We start from the raw sequence: 17,179 nt of genomic DNA, 5'->3' as shown, positions 1-17,179 counted from the left end.
TTCGAGGAAAAAAAAAAAAAAAAGCTTTTTTTTTTTATTTTATTTTTTTATGTAGCCTAAATGTAATTTATTCTGAAGCAATAATCTCATCAGTGCTCTATCAGGTCTTACTTTAATCAGCATATTTGTGAGATTTGCCTTTTTGGATTTGTTGGATTTCTAGAAAATTGGATTTCTAGGACACTTTTTAACTTTATGAACTGCTTTTTCCCAACCTTATAAAATGTACATGTCATCATTTATGTCAAATTCTTAAATTTCATTAATACATTCAGTTAGAATAATAAGACACTATATGGTTGTTAGAATTCAAATGAAATCAGTATCAACAAACTCCATCTTTCCAAAGCAGAGGAAACACAGAAGCTGCATCCAAATTGCCATTTAGATGCATTTACTCAGACTGTTTAATGAAGACAAGAGGTTCCATAAATGCATTTACACAGTAAAATTGCAAATGCATAAATAATGTTATGTTTTACTTTTTTAACATACAAATATGAATTGTTGGAAAAATGTAATTATACTTTTAAATATGAAACCAATCCACCAGTAGGTGGCGGCAAGTCACTATCTTAATGAGTGAGTCATTGATTCAACCGGTTCATTCAAACAGCTGATTCATTCAATAAATTAAGCAATTGACTGTCTTTATGAATGGCTCACTGAATCATTCAGTAACCAAACACTGTTGTATGTTGCTCGGAGACACACGACAGTTCTGCTGTGGCTTTACTTAGAACTATTTTTGTTTGCGAAATGGAGCAAAAACGATCAACAATGTGTCCAAAATGTAAATCAGTTAATATTAACTACTTTTCGTTTATTGAACTATACTGAAATAAATGTCACATTTTCAATTGTGCTGATAGTCGGGGAAACATTACTCTTGGTCGTGTGATGTTGCTTATATCATATAGATACAGTATATTAAAAAAAATTCTACCGCAGTGTTTGTTCATGTGTGTTTCTTTGTGCGTGCTGCTTTGCGCTTATTATTTTTGATTCCTCCATGAGTCAAGACAGGCTGCGTGAGCCTCAACTGATGCAACCTAGTCAATACATCATCCGTTATCAGTCACCATTTATACTGAAAGTAATAAAATTAGAACCATTCTCGTCAAAGTTTCGGTGCTGCCCTAGTTGTCCGGTTGGGCAATTCAAATTCTCTTTCACTTGCCCCTTCACAAAATCCACTGGTCCCTGATTACCGGACAAGCGTTAATGTCGAGCTCTGTAACAAAGTAATTTTTATTTATTTATGTTTGCATTACCAAAGTGCAGGTATCTACGTCATATACATGTTTACATTACAGTGCAGGTAACACTGTATCAAAGTTCTTTATATTTACATGTTTACATTATTTACATTTGTACAAATAAATGCAAATTTAACCTTCCACAATTTCTATACTAAATATTATTTTAATTAATATATTGTGCTGTTCTATTGTTGTGAAGAGTGTGGGTAGCCAAGGGTATAAATTAAGTCTTTCTCTAGTGTTTACTCTTCAACACTTTGCTTGTATTAAGGGCGTTATTCTAAAAAGGAGTAGATATTCTACTGGAATAAGTTGGGTAACTTAAAGCCCCTTTAGCACTACAGGACACAACAATGTTTGGCGAACTGTCTACGACCGTTAATATTTAAACTTTCAGAAGGCAATAACTAGAATGTTATATATTTTTATGTTTATAGCAATACTTATTTAGGAAAATACTTATTTGTTGTTTACAATACGTCAAGAAAGAGTTCTGCCGCTAGTACGCTTAAGCCTTATATGGAAGTGAAGTTGCTGGCTGAGATTCTACCGGATATACGTAAGCGTTCGTGCGTAGAGTCTATTGCCTTTTTTATTCCGTGGTGGAAATGGGCTTCGGTAGACTGGACTATTTACATCTCTTAAAAGTTTGTTGGTAATCTTCACCAGCTACATATTTTGTCTTTCTTTCTTGGTAGAGGTCACTCCCCCCAAAAGCGGAACTATCGAACGAACAGCTGATACCATCCTGCTGTGCTTCTGCACGGAGCGTAAACACTGAGACACTCGCTGTCATCTTCAAACATGTGGTGGTTTTTGCCTTGTATCCTCGGCTTCATCAGACTCTATTTAGACGGCGTCAAAGTTCTTTTATACCAGCTTTTCAACAGATCGTTCACCCTGCCAGGTTAGAGGGTTTTCATGGTGACGGATTTGTAGTGTTCTGACAGGTGGTTGTTTTATTGTCAAACAGTTATTCAGTAGTTAGGAGCTGTCCGTTGCAGATTGGGAATGTTGAGAAGCGCGCTTAAAGGGACAGTTAACCCGAAAACAAAAATTCTACATTTATTTACTCACAATCATGTTGTTCCGAACCAATGTGACTTTCTTTCTTTCTCGATAAAGACAGGAGTCGAATATTCTTTTAACATTTCCTTATACTTTCTGTTATTGAGGCAGTTTGTATATGAGTTTGTATTATGGCTGCTAACTCGGCTGCAATTATGCATAAACCTAAAAGAAATACAGTTTAAACGTGTTTCTCATTTGTTATCTAAACATGACAGACTGTAACCTTTGACATATTTACTCCAACGCCAAGGTCTTATTATGAAGACATATTTCATTAAAAGTGATGACATAATATGAATCATAAGTTAATGTTCATTTAAATAGTTAGAAATGTAATGATGTTTTAAGAAAACTGTTTGTTTTAAATATTGTATCATTGGCCTCTGGCTGAAATGCTGGCTTTAAATTATAGTGTACATACTTATGCCCATTTATTAAGGAATATTTAATTTATAGCAGAATCTGGGTAATTGTTGCCAGAGTTAATGATGACTTTTCAACATGGTCACAAACTAATCACATGTTTCTGCTTAAGATCGCTCTGTCTGTTGCAATTTTAGATGGCTCTGTATTTAAATTAAAATCACTGTTAAAGGGCAACCATGTCCCAGCGCAAAGCAAAAGGATTAGACTCAAATCCATCTGCACAATGGTCTTTTGTATCAGAAATATTTAAATCTTCTGAAGCCTGACTGGATTAGCTAAAAAAAAAAAAAAAAGATTAAGAAACACTGTTTTTAAGACTTGTTTGCATTATTGGACTATGTTTTTGTGATGACAGTAAAATGTAAGCTTTGCAATTAACACAATTACCTTAATTTTAACTGGACATTTTAACATGGAAATGGCAACAAAAAGTAACATTACTTATCAGTGATGATTGTCATAATTCCTCTGCTTAAAACATCAATAGTGCACAAGTGGACTTGTTTTTCTTTATTAATAATAATAATAATAAATACCCATAAAGCAAAAGAGTGAAGGAATGGCATCATTAGTAGACTTATCTCAGAAGCAGGTCATGCTGTTCTCAGTACATCGATGCCAGATGCAGTTTCTACATTTAATGATCCCTGTGACCACGGCACATCCAAGAACACTCACAGAGGGATGACAGTATATGTCCCAAACAAAGACAGTCTGTGTCTTTGTAAAACATTTTTTTTTTAGATATTACACAATTTAAAAAAATCATAATTTTCTTGCTTCCTGTCTTACCCAGATTTGCCCAAGCAGAATGGAAAGACCACTGCACTCAACAAGGCAGCCCAAACGACATAACAGGTAACGTGCTGTCTGCCCAGTGGTGTAATGTTAGCGGACGGGCACGCGCTGCAAAATGCCCCGCGATAACCTCCCCTTGCTGGGTTACGTCGAAAGACGATGATCTTGTATCGACGATAGCCAGAGATATTGTCAAAAACATGTTGTTATTATTGGCAATATTAAGAGGATTTGGCATTTCCAATTAATGTAGGCCGGCCTGTTACATTCTTATTTTTATTAGACCTATTATTATTATGAAGTTACGTTTATTATTAAAGTTTATTATTAAATTAACATTACAATTAATTTGCACCGCAATATTACCGCATAACTGACGCGCTTTGAGGATAACAAAAGATAAGGCTATTTACTCCTCACTTAAAATGTTTTACTGGTTAAACTGGTCTAATAGCTACAATTAATTATAACCATATATTTAAAATATTAACACTGCAGTCAATAAAAATCAATGAAATAAAAAGCTTTATTTAGCCTATTTTAAGCACCGACTTTCAAAAACAACCTGTTTAACACAAAATACTTTTCTTTCTTCTCATTTTTTTTCACTATGTACGGGCCACAAGAGAAATATTAAGGGAATAAATTAAAACAGTTACCTATATAGGCCTACCGTTATCAGCATATGTTGAAGTAGATTGGTCTCTCGTCGTCTCTGAGAGAATATGCGGCTTTCACTTTCTGCATAGTGAATTGACTGAGATTAAGACGTTCACCGGCACAACTCTTGCGCAAGTTTGCACATTGCTTATGTGATATCCATTGGCTCGCCTTCATGGTTTAAAACAGAAATATTTCCAACATTGTGACGAAAGCAAATGGTGCGCCCATTGGTGCACCCTCTAACAAAGGTGTGTCTTTTTCCTTGAAATAACTTTTGAATTAAAAGTGCATTGAGTAATTCTTTAGCTAGCTTTAACATTACTGTTCTATTTATATTTTCTGTCGAAGTGGTTCAGCATGATTGTCTCTGAGTTTTATGTAAATGACACTCATACTAGTGAGTTTTAGAGAGTGGTCTGCGCAATAATTAATTCCCTTACCTTTCCAACAAAAAAAAGCAACTTTGTCATCACTACTCAGGATTTTCTCTATCATCATGTCTTTCCACCTTGTGTTGGCCTTACCAATGTTGCATTTGCTGGTAAAGCATGGTAATAAGTGTGTTCCACTGTATAATGTTTGCTCTTCGCATCACCAAACAATACTAGTGTATCTACAGAGGCAGCAGCCAGTGACGGATTGTTTCTGATGTTAGGTGAAACACAACATTTAACATAATTTCAACATGGCGAAATACATCTAACCATACATAATTAAAACACTTTTTTTAAATATAAAAAAACATATAGAGTACGTCTTCATCTCATATGAGTGTAAACTCATTCAGATGATTCTTCACTAAAACACTATTTATTTCTTAATGTGTAAAACTTTTTTTTAAATTAGCACCAAACTACTGAATGCACCTTTAATTTTACCATGAGCAAAATAAAAGTGAATCCACTTAGAATGCAGATGTTTGCTGATTTGCTAGTACACATTCTACATTTGCCATTTTATAACATTGATTTATATGATGAGAACGTGAAATTAATTAGTATGTTTAATACCGTCTTTTTCCGTTTTTTCTTTCTCCTCTTCAGCTGGGAATGAGGAACAGGAAGGTTTGGCCGCAGTGAAGAAGATTCGTGAAGAGTTGAATCAGGGAAAAGGTAAAATTATTTCAAAGTTAAATGTCTTTGAAGGGTCTGGGGGTTTTAAGTGGTCTGTTGTGTAAGAAAGGCTCTGCAAGCTGAGTTCCCGTGCATCATGATGTACCCTCCTCCATTGGTGATCCTGACCTTTACAGTCTCCTTGAGGTGATGATTTACTCCGCAATGACCTGATACCGCTTAATTTGCAGCTAAACAGGATAATTTTTCTTGCCATGTTTGGATTGGTGTGTTTACTGGAAGAATGTGTGAGAGCAAGCAGAAGAATACCAAGAGAGAGATGTTTGATGATTGTGTTCGCTGAAGAACCATAACCTCATTGTAATGCAGATGGGATATTGAGAGCTGCAGTTTGGATGAAGGCGCGCTCGCCTCCCTGCGGTATCCGCCCCTCCCCCATGTGGATTTTCAACTGCTAGGCGAGAACAGGCCCGTCGGTTTTCAATTCTAGCTTTCATCATAGGGCTATTGAAGTTGAGAAATAATGCACTGGAGGGGAGCTGTCCTTCTGCCCTCATCTAGTGTCAGTTTGTCTAAAACCGTGACCTTAAATACCAATTTTGAAATTGGTCTTGGTTCAGAGGGAAAAACAATACTGCGAAGATGTCAGATGTGCTAACAAGAGTTGAGTCTTTCAAAACAAGCAAAGGCTTGACTGGAGGTCTGTTTGCGTGCGTGTACGTGTGTGAGCCTTTACGCTCAGCATGATCTTCTCTAAGCTAGTCTAATAATGACTCACGATCGCTCTTTATATGGCTACAATCACCTAATGAGGGTTAGACATCACATCCAATTAAACGGAGGAGGTGTTTTAGAAAAACAAGATGGACTGAGCTGACAAAGATAAGACATGTAATTATAATGAGCTTAGTATAGGAACGTTAAAGTGAAGCAGCCGTCTTATTTAAGATGTTTACTGCTGTTCAGTTGGACAGTCTTAATTTTGCCGGGGCTGGTCATTAAAAATGAATGCTGTGCCAGGATGATGCTGGTTTAAAGGCAATTGGTGTGGTCAAAGAAGTCACATTTGAAAAACTTTTCTTAAATGTTTGGCTATTTCATATAATCACTTAGTTCGCTTTTGAATAACAGTAAATTGCACATGCAAGGTTGCCAGAGGCATGTTGCTTCAATATAAGCATCTTTATAACATGTGCTTATGTCCATTACGAAGTGAGCTAAATGAAACTTAATTGAACTCAAATGAAGTGAATTAAATTTACTTAGGGCTGCACATTTAAATAAAGATTGCGATTACTGTTACCTTATCGAATCATTAAAAGTGTTAAATTGGTGTTTAAATTTGACACTAACATGTCCTGTGTTTCACTAACCTGCAGCATTAGTTTCTACTATCATTGTATTTCTCACTACACATGCATAATTTATTAATAATCTGAATAATAGTTTTGTTTTTCATGCTGCTAAGAGTGTAAAGTTACAGGCACTGTTACAGCAATAAATTGATTTAGGAACACAGTTCTTGCGTAACAGCCTGCATAATGAATATGATATGACATAGTGAGGTAGGTATGTGGGGGCGTGTTCGAACGAGCCGTTTTAGGTAGGTGTGGCTAACTCTTAACTTTTATAAAGAATATCTCTTTGGATTTGAGACTTTAGTCTTTGCAACTTTACAGATCTTCTTTATGCACCAAGAGCTTGTAACACTCTAAAGAGAAAGGAAAAAATGAAATCGCATCATATGACCCCTTTAATGTCAGTTATATTCCAAAAACATTAATAATCACTTTTACAATATCCTGGTACATAAAATACTTTACTAAAAATGATATACTACTGTTAAAATGTTGTTGTTTTTTAAGAAATTAATACTTTTTATTCAGCAAGGATGCAATAAATTGGTCAAAAGTGACCATTTTCTTTTTCAAAAGAAATAAAAGAATTATATAAAAAAAAAAGATCACGGTTTTCACAAAAATATTAAGCAGCACAACTGTTTTCATCAGTGATAATAATAAGAAATGTTTCTTGAGCAGCAAATCATGTGACACTGAAGACTGACAGTTAGGACTATTTATATCAAATAAGTGTATCCCTAGTGAGACTTTTCTTATCAACCCCAAACTTTTGAATGGTAGTATACCAGTGAAAATGTTGGCAGTCAAAATCTCAACTATTTGCTAAACCAGGCCACCAGGGAAAACATGCTTACTGTGTAGCCCTGAATGAATTGAATTTCGATAGCTTTGAAGGTACCCAAGCTCAATTGAACTGAACCACCCAAAATGGCACTGGCCATGCTCATCACGGGGTCACGCTGACCCTTTACTCTGCGGCTCCAGAGATAGTGTCCGTCTTAGACAGATAGTGCTGAGTGACTGATTCAGGGCAGAGCACTGCTGGCAGACACACTCGTCCCACACTGATCTGCTCTTCTCTCTCTTGCCCTGACAACACAAGGCAGACGTGCAGAGCTGAACCATGGCAGGCGGCAATACACCCTGTCAACGCGTTATGGATTCAGTCACTCTGGATGGGTGGACAGTTATGTTCCCAAGGCTGTTTTCCACCCATCCTCTGCTTGTCATATTTCTCCGCGCAGCTGCCGCGGCTCCGGATCTGTGGTGTGATTTGTGAGTGACGAGGCCTTTTTAGCAGTTTTCAGAAAGCGTCTGTGTCAGATGTCAGATGTGGTCATGGAGCCTGCTATAATGACACACACTTGCAGGGTTTACTGTAGCTGTTTGACCAAGATCTGCTGAAATGTGACATGCATATTGTATGGCCATCAAATGTCTGTTTAAATATCTTTTCCTCTGCTTTGCATAGATTAGCTGTGTCTCAATTCACATACTGTCTTAAATAGTATGCAAGACTACTGTTAGTGCGGCCTAATCATAGTGCTTTAAAAAAGTATTCCAAAGGTGCTTGTTTAGTATTCTATTCCCAGTGGATTGTGCTTGCTTTTTGGGCTAATATTGTCTATAAACTTTGCACTATATGCAAATCGTTCCCTTTTAGTTTTTCCAGTGTTTGAAATACGTCAAGGAATGTGGTTCTTCTTATGAAATGCAGGTTTTCGCCAGACATAACAGGGCCCAAAGTTCCACTTTTGATTCATCTCTCTGTAATAACTTGTTCCAGAATTCTTGAAGATCATCCAAGTGCTTCTTAGCAAACATGAGGCGAGCATTCTTGGTGAGGAAATGTTTCTGCCTTGCTGCTCTGCCATGGTTCTATTTTTGACCAGTGTCTTTCTGATGTTAGCTGAGCAATGCTGAGCAGTCATTGGATGTTGTTCTGGTGTTTTTTTGTGACTTCTTGGATTGGCAACTATTTCAAACATTCTCCATTTTGATGACATTGCTCTGATTGTGGTTTGTTGAATTTTGATTCCACCCAGTGACTCAGGTCTTTTGAATCCATTCAATAAAGTGTTTCTTTCAGATTATTTCACTAATTCGAATCTTGTCGCCTGGTTCTGGTTCTGGTTGTGTGTCCTTGTTGTCAATGTCTCGCATGCCAAATTGAGCAATCAATATATGTCCCTTTGTGCATTTGTCCAGCAGATTCTTGTTCACAAATGAGATGCCTGATTCGTCTATTTTTGTTCATGAATGAAAAATCTCATTCAGACTAAAAGTAGCAACTATTTCAGTGAAAGTGCACACTCCTTCATTGGATCAATTCTGTACTTTTCACTAAAAACATAGTACTGGTTGTGTTCTTTGATTAATAGAAAGTTCAAAAGAACAGCATTTATTTCAAATAGAAATCTTTTGTAACATTATAAATGTCTTTACTGTCTCTTTCAATCAATTAATGTGACCTTGCTGAATAAAAGTATTAATTTCTTTAAAAAACAGTATCTTATAAAACTTTTGAACAGTATTATATATATAACAGTTATGAAAATAACTGTTAACCAGGGGTGCACTTAAGTTTTTCAGTCTGGTTTTCATGAGAGCACTTGGAGATTTGGTTTGGTGCTCACACTGCACACAGTGTGACCCATTAAATGTAACTAAAACAAAAAACAAAAAAAACCTAATAATTATTATTAGTAGTAATAATAGTATTATTGCACTTTATTTAGTTAGTTTTTTTTTTAAATAAAATAATAAACAAAATGATAAATAAAGTGTGATAATACTATTGCATTTAAAAATAATAATAATAATAATTAAAAAAAATGAATATGAAATAAAAATACAATTATCAACATTTTTAAACCTAAAATGAGCAAGCTTTTATTTTGGTGGTCTGCCATTTTTGCACGTTTTGGTGCAAATGAAATGTGTTTTGCTCTGAAACCTTCAGCGCATAGCCTAGATTTATGCTTTCAGTTCTAATGGAAATCTTATACAGTATTACCGTTAGTCGATTGTGCATTAAAGGGATACTTAATTACTCACCCTCATGTCGTTCTAAACCCGTAAGACCTTCGTTCATCTTCAGAACACAAATTAAGATATTTTTGATGAAATCCGAGGGCTTTCTGACCCTGCAGGGATCAACGCTAGTGGTTCAAATTTTTACTTGCCCTGCCACAAAAAATAAAATAGTTGCTGTTATCATTGTTTTTGATCTGTTATCTTGTTTTCTAATAAATAAGCCTATATGACACAAATATTTTAGATACCAATTAAATTGTACAATTCTCTAATTCAATTTCGATACCACAGCAAAAATCACTAGCCAAAAATAAACATAAATATAAAGTTTAAACATTTTTAAAGACAAATGACAGCCAGTAAATAAGAACAAATGAACAAATTACAAGTAATATCACAATTAAATATAGGCCTGTGGCACAAAAAATAGAAATTAAATGATGCTTTAGGTTTTTATGTTTGTAGATGTTCAGGTACAGAAATTGAAAAATCACATTTGCATATTCTTCACTCTGTGTTGCACCTTGATTTTTCATAGCCATTTGAAATTAGAGTCAACCACTGTATTTTAATCATGAATTGAAAAAAAAAATGCAATGTTTGATTTATATTAGACTGTATAATTTAAAAATCTGAAGCAAAAACAGAATAACCTGACTTTAGCTTTGTGAAATTATGCTACATAAAACATCTGCATGACACAGAAACAGTAGACGGGCTGAATGAGACGCAGATTCACTCTCTGACAGCAGGATTATAATGGGTTCTATTGTATTTTATCGCGTCGCTCCGCTCGCGTCCGGTGTAGACACGATGCAAGTTAATGTAGCTTTCTGATGCTGCGTTTGAATTTTCATGCCACAATATTTGAAATTAGCGCGGGCCAAACTTTTTTTCTCTCATGGGCCGGATGTGGCCCGCCGGCCGCTTATTGAGGAACCCTGGTCTATGGTATTAACACTACTTTAAATGCATCATACAGAGACAAAATAAAAAGAAAACGCCATTTCTGAAAACATTCAGTTCCCTTCCCCTCAGAAACACATTCATATAAAATTCAATGTTTGGATTTTCTTCCTATATTTCGCGCATCGTGAACAGTGATCTTGTTCTGCCTGCTACAGTATTTTCTCCTATTTGCGTCCATCTTCAGCATCTCTGGCCTCTGTTAATGGCCGTTTACAGACTAATTATAATAATAACGTAATATTTCCACACAAATGGCCATTGGGAATACTGGTCGACCGATATATCGACAAGGCTGATATATCGGCCGATATTTGGCATTTTTCAAATATCGGCATCGGCCGATAAGTTTTTCTGTTTGGCCGATGTGTTCGAGGCGGGACTTTTATTTTGACGGCGCTGAGAACGGTAGTGCCTGAGCACACAGTGCTCACATTCTCCCTCTTGTTCACTGTCATCGTTCAGTTCTGAATATCATTTAAACAAATCTTTGAATGTCTAATAAACATCTAATTTCACAAACCTTGCAGACTTAGTCGAATCTAGTTGAGATCTTGTGAAGTGTGCATTTGTATCCTGCATGATCGCGTGTTCTCTGCGTGACTTTCGGTCCGTGTGAATTGAATGCTGACAGGAGGAGAGTTCTGCTTCACTGGAGACGCACGATCAACAAACTTTAAACTAGTGATTTCAAATTATGCATTTATACATTTGCCCACTGTCATATTCATGTCATTTCATTGCGTGCTGTATGTAAAATTAGTGTTACCTTGGCTTTATTTGAAAAAAAAAAAAATGATTCCCAATGCTCACAAACTTCCCAGAATACTGAGTGCCCTGTTAGTTACAGTGTTTACTTCCTTTTTAATTAGATTTTTATTAAATATTTATTTATTTGTGAAAAATGCTTTGTCTTCTAAAGTAGGCCTATAAGTATGTTTATTTTACACAATTTTAATCCATTTTCAAATGATTTCAAATTTCTTAAATATAAATTAAAATAAATAAAATTATATTGGCTTTACATCAGCCATCGGCCACCCTGCTTCCCAAGATATCGGCATCGGCATCGGCTGTCAAAAAACACATATTGGTCGACCGATCGCGCGTGTCAGAGACTGTGTGCGCACTGTTCACACAGAACACAGCGCGCGAGTACTGAAAGGAGTTGTCTTTCGCGCCCAAATGCTTTTTAATCGCTTGAATTTTTAAATTAACAAATCTTAGAAACACATGCAACTGATAAAATGTCGTGACGAAGCTGCAGTGGCCCGATCGGGCAAGTGACAAATCCGTCTACTGTCCCGAACGTCTTTCACGCTAGCCCCGGGCCATCGGGCAGTCCTTATTGTAGAGCCCTGCCCTCCATAGACAGCAATGCAACTGAAATGTTCCCATGCCCAGAAACGCAGTAAGGACATCGGTAAAACAGTCCATGTGACATCAGTGGTTAAACCGTAATTTTACGAAGCCCTCGGATTTAATAAAAAATATCTTAATTTGTGTTCTGAAGATGGACTCCAAGATGGTGAGAAATAAGATTCTCTGGTCTGATGAGACTAAGATAGAACTTTTTGGCCTTAATTCTAAGCGGTATGTGTGGAGAAAACCAGGCACTGCTCATCACCTGTCCAATACAGTCCCAACAGTGAAGCATGGTGGTGGCAGCATCATGCTGTGGGGGTGTTTTTCAGCTGCAGGGACAGGACGACTGGTTGCAATCGAGGGAAAGATGAATGCGGCCAAGTACAGGGATATCCTGGACGAAAACCTTCTCCAGAGTGCTCAGGACCTCAGACTGGAACTAAGGTTTACCTTCCAACAAGACAATGACCCTAAGCACACAGCTAAAATAACGAAGGAGTGGCTTCACAACAACTCTGTGACTGTTCTTGAATGGCCCAGCCAGAGCCCTGACTTAAACTCAATTGAGCATCTCTGGAGAGACCTAAAAATGGCTGTCCACCAACGTTTACCATCCAACCTGACAGAACTGGAGTGGATCTGCAAGAGGGAATGGCAGAGGATCCCCAAATCCATGTGTGAAAAACTTGTTGCATCTTTCTCAAAAAGACTCATGGCTGTATTAGATCAAAAGGGTGCTTCTACTAAATACTGAGCATTTTTCAGTTTTTCTTTTTTAATAAATTTGCAAAAATGTCAACAATTCTGTGTTTTTCTGTCAATATGGGGTGCTGTGTGTACATTAATGAGGAAAAAAATTAACTTAAATGATTTTAGCAAATGGCTGCAATATAACAAAGAGTGAAAAATTTAAGGGGGTCTGAATACTTTCCGTACCCACTGTATGTTTTGCATTTTTATAATATACCAATCATACATTTCTATCTTCTGTGTCATTAATATAAAAGCAGTGGCACTGCAATTATGACATCAGCGGAATAAAAACAGCCTGTTCCTTTCTTTATCTCTGTCCTTTATTGATCTACTCCGTCTCTTCCTGACTTGATACGAAGAGATAAATCTTATCATCCCTTCTAAGATTTACTGTCCAATCTCCATCTTCCGTCTACATTTTCGTAGACCTGTTGGAGACCGACCTGGCAGACAAAACCCCGCGTCTCAGCCAGAGCTGTCACTTACCCAGGAGTTATTCTCTATCAGTCATCCTCTCTCAGGAGTGTGTGTCTGATTTACTGGCAGCCTTTGAAGATGGAGAAGGGGGTGCATTATTTTTTCTTTTTTTTTCTTTTGCGCATAACTTATGTGCACCCCTGGTTAAAACCCAAAAGTTATCATTTAGAACATTAAACGGGGGCTGTGGTATCAAGATTTTGTGACTATATGACCAGCAGGGTTATTATCTAAAACTAAAAACATATAAAAAAAGTAGCTTGAAATAAAAAAATAATAATAATATAATAATAATAATAATAAACTCATTCTCTTTCAGCTAGTTGCCAAGAAAATATTTCTAATTTTCTTAACTTGATGTGCTAAAATAACTAAATCTAAAATAAAATGAATAAAAACTATAGACATATTAAAAAATGACAAACACAAAGTAATTACAAAAACTGGAACAAATATGAAATTAAAATGGAAAAGGAAAATATAAAAATGTATTAAAAATATAAAAGTATCTGAATGATACTGAAATAACAACTATTTATGACTCTCAGTATTGGTCTTATTGCGTACTCAAACTGAGTTGTTCATTGTAAGCTACCTATTAACCTCTATGTAATTTTCAGTAGGTCATGGTGAGAGTTTATTGTGGTACCTGTTGACAGCCAACTGGCAGCTGATTTGAACAGCAGATGTCTGCACAGTCGGAACCTGCACAGAACCGTCTGGATCCTCACCAGTGGAGTCAGTGTTTGGGAAAATGTCTTCTCATTGAGGGCTCTTTGCAGTGGTGACAGCACCCTACTGCCTGATGTAATTAGAAAGATGCCCCAACATATGCCCAAACACACACACACACACTGTGTGTCAAAGGTTCACAACAGTAGTTTACAACATGTAAAAAAAAAAAAAATGTATTAAAGAGACACAGACGCATAAGCATCAAACAGGAGGCTCATACATCTGTGAGGTGTCACATACAGAACAATTGATAGTGTTTGTGAATGCCACTGTGTGTTAAAGGGGGGAAATGTCTTTGTTGGTACTTGAAAATGGCGGTATGCCAATCACTGTGTCTTCCAGCTGGCACTGTACCTCTGGTGCCAAGATTACCTCATTACCACACTCTTTGGCACATCCAAACTAAAAATTATGAGAGAGAGCAAATAAGGATGAGACGGGAATATTCTGTGGCTGGCCGTATCCCCAGATTAACTCTCCTTTTATAAAGCAGACCTGTTGGTCCGGTGCCATCAGGAAACAGCACTCATGAGTTCTGCATGGGCTCTTGTGCTCATTACTGCAGCTTGGATTCTTAATCAGAACGGAACATCTGCAGGCATCCCTGTCCAGCAGAGCTCAGAGAGACATGCCAGCGATCAATCATGCCAGAACAGTCACCAACTGAAGGGCTTTGAGGAAGTCTGGATTGAACAACAGAGCAAAAATACATGAACAAAACTTGCCATCACAGAGTTTCTGTAGGCTGTGATTTTGAAAGAACAGCATGATTGTTGGTTGTGGTCTCTCGTCAGGCACAATCGAAAAAAGGGTGTATTTACATGTAGCCCTCTTTACAAGAACCAGACTTCTATAAGTGGATATGGACCAAAAAGTGAACCATGTTCAGATCTCCTAGGCCACCTTTAGCTGTGACAGGGTCCATCAGTAACCTAGCCTGCTTGTAATATAGCAATAATCAACATCTTTAATATTATATTGAATATTTGACAAGATTAATGAAACATGCTTTGCATGTGTTCAACATCATTTTTTAACAGCTTTGACAACTTTTTTAACGATAATATTGCACAGTATTACAATATTATGTATTGTATTTTTGATCAATTCTTTGGTGAGCATAAATTTCACCCCCAATTGCAACCCCGAAACTTTTGAAAGGTGGTGTATGTATTTTTTTAAAAGGCAAATTTCATATTCAATAATTTTAGATTAATTGTTAACTGTTATTTTTTTTAAATAAATTATTAATTGTGATTTATTTTTGTTTACTTAAAGGAATAATTTACCAAAAAACTCATCATTGACTCGATGTCACCATGATGCAAACATGAAATATCATACATACAGTAGTAGTTTTTTACAGGTTTTCATTCGATTGCGCTGCTTTTCCATCGTTTTTCTATATAAACATGGACGCGTTTGACTGTTGCGCTCACGTCTCTTGCATGAAACGGCATTCTAAAAACGCAGTGCTCAAGTTAAAAGAAGTTCAACCCCCATCTTCCTGCATTTTTCCCTATTCCACTGCCTGCATCGCATCTTTGTCAACACAAAAGCGCATTCTGTGTGAATGGCACCTAATGATATATTCTACTTCTGGTCCTTCACAGAGCGCGTCACACGTGAGCTAGGGCTGCACAATTAATCGAATTTCAAATCGCGATTACAATTATGGATGCCACAATTACGTAATCGTTCAAAGCAGCAATTAATCATTCAAAGTCCACTCGTGATTACAATTATGGATGCCACAATTAGGTAATCATTCAAAGCGGCAATTAATCGTTCAAAGTCCACTTATGTTATTCTGCACGCTTAAGATATGTTTTTTTTCTTTCTACATGTTATCTTAAGGGTCTTTCCATTGTTGTAGTTTTAGTATAACATTATAATACCATTCATATTTTTACTTTTTTTTATAATTTAAGGAAGAAACCAATCCGAAGTATATTTAACATTTGAGGCTTAATACTATAGAAAAGCACTAAAGGTTTTTCAGTTAGTGTTTTCAGCTTGTTTATTTTCATATAAAAATATGGCATGCAGTTGCATCAAACAATGGTATAAACATCATTCAATGTAAATTGTGATAATCGTAATTAATAATCGCAATTACAATTACAAGGGAATAATCGACAATTATGATTTTTGTCATAATCGTGCAGCCCTAACGTGAGCGGTTAATCACGTGTGCTGACCTCCGGTTGGATTGTTCTTTTCTCTTTACTGTTATCACCAGCATATTGTCAAAGTGTCTAATTCTAACGTTTGGTAATATTTCTATTCAAAATCGTGATTCCTTGATTTATAAAAAATGTAATCGTGGCAAAACATTAATTTCGAATTAATCGATAAAATTGGAAAAATCGCCCAGCCCTACAAACTTGTATAATGAAGTAAATGATGATGGAATTTTCATTTTTTGGGTGAACTATCCCTTTAATGTACTTTCACCCAGCATTAACGGTTTTCTGGTTAAACCTTCACGCAAATATGAAAATGCAGTGAACAATGTGTACTTTGTGTTGGGAATGCACATACTTCACATGTCAATTTATGCCAGCCGTTCTTAGACCTCTGAAACTGTCCAAGTGTAAAAACACCCTAAGAAGTGCATACTTAATAGATCCTTGTTGACATTATTTTAGTGGAAAAGGCCTGAAGCCTGTAAGACAATATAAAACTGTCATACACGGGACTTCTACGTAAGTTTTAATCATCTCTTTTGCCTCACATCATAAGCTGCCTCTTATATATGCACAACACAGAGAGAAACCTAAGGGAGGGCACAATACATCATTAGGGTTCTGCCCCATGAGCATGTCCTGATCACACACAGACTCATACACACTCAGCTGTATCTCACCCCGCTGCCCTTTCATTCTATGAGTCATGATACACAGTGTCACCACAGAGAGACATCACTCTTCCTGTTTATATCCCCTCTGTTTAATACTCTTTCAGCCCAGTGTCATAAATTCTAATCATTTCATGTGTGTGAAGGGTGGACTAGGAGAGTCAATGACTTTTATAACGTTCTCATGAAACAGACTATGTGGTACAAAGTGACATTTTCTGACTTGGTAAGGCTATAATTACTACATGTTTCATTAAAGGGGTCATATGATGCGATTTCAATTTTTCCTTTCTCTTTGGAGTGTTACAAGCTCTTGGTGCATAAAGAAGATCT

The 17,179-nt window shown here is 36.5% G+C and overlaps 1 protein-coding gene across 1 annotated transcript in view; it reads left to right on the top strand.

The window, feature by feature from the left end:
- Nucleotides 1-1,689: 1,689 nt before the first annotated feature.
- Nucleotides 1,690-17,179, top strand: part of LOC107714300 (dehydrogenase/reductase SDR family member on chromosome X-like) — a 58,713-nt gene continuing 43,223 nt past the window's right edge. The window contains exons 1-2 of the mRNA XM_016520113.1: nucleotides 1,690-2,169; nucleotides 5,264-5,332. Coding sequence (XP_016375599.1) covers nucleotides 2,067-2,169; nucleotides 5,264-5,332 — 172 coding nt within the window. The 5' untranslated portion in view covers nucleotides 1,690-2,066. The remainder of the gene's footprint in view (nucleotides 2,170-5,263; nucleotides 5,333-17,179) is intronic.

The sequence above is a fragment of the Sinocyclocheilus rhinocerous genome, unplaced genomic scaffold, assembly GCF_001515625.1.
Source record: "Sinocyclocheilus rhinocerous isolate Xijiao unplaced genomic scaffold, SAMN03320098_v1.1 scaffold1983, whole genome shotgun sequence".
NCBI lineage: Eukaryota > Metazoa > Chordata > Actinopteri > Cypriniformes > Cyprinidae > Sinocyclocheilus > Sinocyclocheilus rhinocerous.
The sequence above is the reverse complement of the archived record's forward strand: the minus strand, read 5'-3'. Positions and strand labels throughout refer to the sequence as shown.